Raw genomic sequence first — 4,856 nt, forward strand, 5'->3', positions numbered from 1 at the left:
ATGTGGCCATGTTGTAGGGGTACGTGTGTGGCGTGCGCCTGTGTTTGTGTGCCTGTGTTTGTGTTTATATGTGTGTGAGGAATAGACAGGACGAGAATATATGTGGATTATGCGTGTGAGAATAAGTGAGAACGAGAGTATGTTGGTTTATGTGTGTGAGAATAAGAGAGAACGAGAGAATGTTGGTTTATGTGTGTGAGAATAAGAGAGAATGTTGGTTTATGTGTGTGTGAAGAAGAGAGAAGGAGAGAATGTTGGTTTATGTGTATGTGAAGAAGAGAGAAGGAGAGTATGCTGGTTTATGTGTGTGGGAGAAGAGAGAACGAGAGAATCTTGGTTTATGTGTGTGTGAGAAAAAGAAAGAGAGCATGTGTGGTTTATGTGTGTGAGAAAAAATAGAGAAGGAGAGTATGTTGGTTTATGTGTGTATGAGAATAATAGAAAACGAGAGTATGTATATGTGTAAGTGTGCGTGCTGTATATAAGTATGTATGTACATCTAAATGCATTACATATAATTGTGCTTGTGATAATTCACCGATGAAAACTAAATAAATGGAATGTGGGTTATGAATAGCCTACTTAAAAGGGTAAATGATGATAGCAGTCTCAACAATAAGACAATATGAGAATTATTAACATTATCCTCATCACTATTATCATTACCATTATTCTCATTACCATATCATCATTATAAATGGTATCATACCCTGTACCATTACTGTCAAGTATAGAATGACAATATTACGTGTATGTTATAGAACGAGGTGCCAAAACAATATGGGTTATAGAACGAGGTGCCAAAGCAATGTGGGTTATAGAAGGAGGTGCCAAAACAACATGGTTATAGAACGAGGTGCCAAAACAACACGGGTTATAGAACGAGGTGCCAAAACAATATGGCTTATAGAACGAGGTGCCAAAATATATGGGTTATAGAACGAGGTGCCAACATAATTTGTGTAACAGAACGAGGTGCCAAAACAATATGGGTTATAGAACGAGGTGCCAAAACAATATGGGTTATAGAACGAGGTGCCAAAACAACATGGGTTATAGAACGAGGTGCCAAAACAATATGGGTTATAGAACGAGGTGCCAAAACAACATGGGTTATAGAACGAGGTGCCAAAACAATATGGGTTATAGAACGAGGTGCCAAAACAACATGGGTTATAGAACGAGGTGCCAAAACAACATGGGTTATAGAACGAGGTGCCAAAACAATATGGGTTATAGAACGAGGTGCCAAAACAACATGGGTTATAGAACGAGGTGCCAAAACAACATGGGTTATAGAACGAGGTGCCAAAACAACATGGGTTATAGAACGAGGTGCCAAAGCAATATGGGTTATAGAACGAGGTGCCAAAACAACATGGGTTATAGAACGAGGTGCCAAAACAACATGGGGTATAGAACGAGGTGCCAAAACAACATGGGTTATAGAACGAGATGCCAAAACAACATGGGTTATAGAACGAGGTGCCAAAACAACATGGGTTATAGAACGAGGTGCCAAAACAATATGGGTTATAGAACGAGGTGCCAAAACAACATGGGTTATAGAACGAGGTGCCAAAACAACATGGGTTATAGAACGAGGTACCAAAAGATGGGTTATAGAACGAGGTGACAAAACAACATGGAAAAATCAGTGGTTTTGATACCAAAAATCCAGTATACATACGTATCCTAGAGATCTATTCACAGGATTCTTACATCGGGGAATTCACCACAATAACAGGAAAAAAAAATGAAAAAATAAAAAGCGGTTCATACGAATCTGTTTATCGTTTAATAACACTGACTGTTGTTGTAGAAGAGCTTTTTGCATCGTTATCCTTATCATTTTTATTCGCATTATCATTATTATTATTGTTATTATTATTATTGTTATCATTATTATTATCATCATCATCATTATTATCATTATTATTATTATTATTATTATTATTATTATTATTATCATTATTATTTTCATTATTATTATCATGATTATTATCATTATTACTATTATCATCATTATTACATTATCATCATTATTATTATTCCTACTACTAAGATAAACAGAGTTGAATAAAAATGCCAAGAACACACACATATACTTCAGTCCCTCAACTCATCCTGCTAACAGTTGGCTTGAGAATAAATAAATGCAATTCTTTTTTGAAACTGACGACACTTATACGAAATGACAATTGAAGTAATATTAGCGATGATTTTAATACAGATACATCGGATTTTTGTAGTGCTAATCCATAAAACTGGTAAATTATAAAAACAATTATTTAGGATGATGGATATGATAATCGTGATAATAATGATAATGGTAGTAATGATGATGATGATGATGATAATAATGATAATGATAATGATAATAATAATAATAATAATAATGTTAATGATAATGAAAATCATAATATTAATGATAACAATGATAATAATGATTATAATGAAGACTGAGATGATAATAATAACAATGATAAATCCGATAATGATAGTAATAATCATGATAATAATTCTAATAATTCTAGTAATTCTAATTCTAATAATAATAATATCAATTATAATAGATATAATAATAATAATGATAATAATAATAATGATCATATTAATAATCATGTTAATGACATAAATATTAATGATAATAACAATGATAGCGATAATAATAACAATAGTAGTAAATAATGATAATAATAATGATAATAAAAATAATAATGATAATAATAATAATAATGAAATTAAGGATGATGATAAAGTAATGATAACACTGGTGTTGATAATAATGATGATGATAATAGTAATAGTGATATTGATTATGATATTGATGATGATAATAGTAGTAATAAGAATAAAGATAGATATACGAGCAATGATAATGATAGATAGGAAAAATAACCATGATAATAATAACAACAACAGTAATGATGATAATAACAATAATAATAATAACAGTGATAATGATATGATATTTTGACATTCATAACAACAACAACAACAACAACAATATCAACAGTAACAACAATGCTAAATAAATAAATAAATATTTGAGTTGCTGATCATATGAGTAATAACCAATTATCCTCCAAATCAGGGTCTATGTAATGGTGTTATAGTGGCACATTGCAGCATATTTTTGCATGTGCAGAAGCTCTAAAATATTGCAGTTTGGTTGCATGACAGCGTGAGACCTTTGCGTGCAGCTGTGACATTATTGTGCAGTTCGAAACTAGTCAGAAATTATATCAATAACTGTTCTTGTGTGTGTGTGTGTGTGCGCGTGTGTGTGCGTGTGTGTGTGTGTGCGTGTGTGTGTGGTGTGTGTGTAATTCTCACAGGCTGTAACAAAAGTGTATATCCCCAAAATAGATCTAGTTTTAAAAATTCGTTGCAAGAGTGATGTTGAGATAAAACAACAGCTTCACTGACCCGGTGCAGGAAAATACAAGACAGCAGGTAAACAAACACTTATGCAACGAAACAGGGTCAACACTTCATGATTCAGTTGTTATTGATGCAGATTCTTAAGCAACGGTGTTTGTGTGTGTGTGTGTGTGTGTGTTTGTGTGTGCGTGCGTGTGTAAATTATTGGAGATGCAAGATTTATACTACAGAAATTTCATGTGCACGCATGAATGTAACTCAATCAACGAGAGAAAGAGAGAGAGAGAGAGAGAGAGAGAGAGAGAGAGAGAGAGAGAGAGAGAGAGAGAGAAAGAAAGATTTAGTTTTTAATTCCATGTGTTGCAACGGATATTCTTTGCTGTGACATACTGTCTGTTTTATTTTGCTTCTAACTCCCCCTGTGTGCAAAGGATGGCCGGGGTGACCATCCACTGGCAGCGCGCGGGATCCAACACAGGTCAGCAAGATTGAATAATTACGTTTAAGTTGGTTTGGGGTTTAGTGCCAGTCATTCTATCGTGCAACTTTATGAATGTTTTATGTGTTGCAAGGTAACCGAACTCATAATGATATATTACAAAATACTATATTTGGTTTCAATACATGTTGCACCGTATTTGACTTTCTCCGCCTGTGTTGCAATGCATAAAAAATTTAAACATCAGTTGCAATGTTTTTGATATTCTTATGCCTATTTTGCAAAAGTAACAGATTTTTTTTTCAATCTATATAACAATGTATATGACCTTATCAGTCTATGTAGCAAGGTATATGATTTCAATCTGTGCTCCAAAATAACTGATCTCAGTATATATTGCAGGGTACATACATTGCAAAGTATCCTAGTAGATGTTGCAATCTATCTGATCTTCACAGTCTATGCAGCAAAATATCTGATTATCTCAATGTGGGTTGTGGAATACAGTATCATATTCATTGTTGCAAAGTACTTCACCTCAACCTGTGTTGCATAGCCTCTGATCCTCTCAACTCGTGTTGTGAAGTACAGCGTGTGATTATCACAATTTATGTAACAGGAACAACGAAGGGAAGGGCAAGAAAACACACGAATTTGGCATATTCGTGTGTTTTCTTGCCCTTCCCTTCGTTGTTCCTGCTGCAATCTGTTCACCATGAATTCCACACATCACTATTTATGTTGCAAAATATGACACACCTTAATCCATCTTGCAATGTATCTCATCTCTATATTGCAATATAGCTAATCCTCTCAGGTTATGCTGCTTGGCATCTGATCTAAATCTGCGTTGCCATGTACCTAAAAAAAAAAACTTTTTAATTTATATCTCTAACCATCTGATCTTCCCGATCTATACCGTTATATTTCCCTCCTAAATAAAAGTTGAAATTACGTTGCTGCAACATCAAACACCAGCGCCCCCCCCTCCCTCCCCTCCCACCCCTCCCCTCTCCTCCCCAATAGCGCC

At 34.3% G+C, this 4,856-nt stretch overlaps 1 protein-coding gene across 1 annotated transcript; it reads left to right on the forward strand.

Annotated features, from left to right (window-relative positions):
- The first annotated feature begins 899 nt into the window (after window positions 1-899).
- Window positions 900-1,667, forward strand: LOC138862607 (EF-hand calcium-binding domain-containing protein 5-like). Its single transcript, XM_070125060.1, has one exon. It carries the CDS (start codon window positions 900-902, stop codon window positions 1,665-1,667), a length of 768 nt encoding a protein of 255 aa, XP_069981161.1.
- Window positions 1,668-4,856: the final 3,189 nt, after the last annotated feature.

This window comes from Penaeus vannamei, chromosome 9 (assembly GCF_042767895.1).
Source record: "Penaeus vannamei isolate JL-2024 chromosome 9, ASM4276789v1, whole genome shotgun sequence".
Lineage (NCBI taxonomy): Eukaryota > Metazoa > Arthropoda > Malacostraca > Decapoda > Penaeidae > Penaeus > Penaeus vannamei.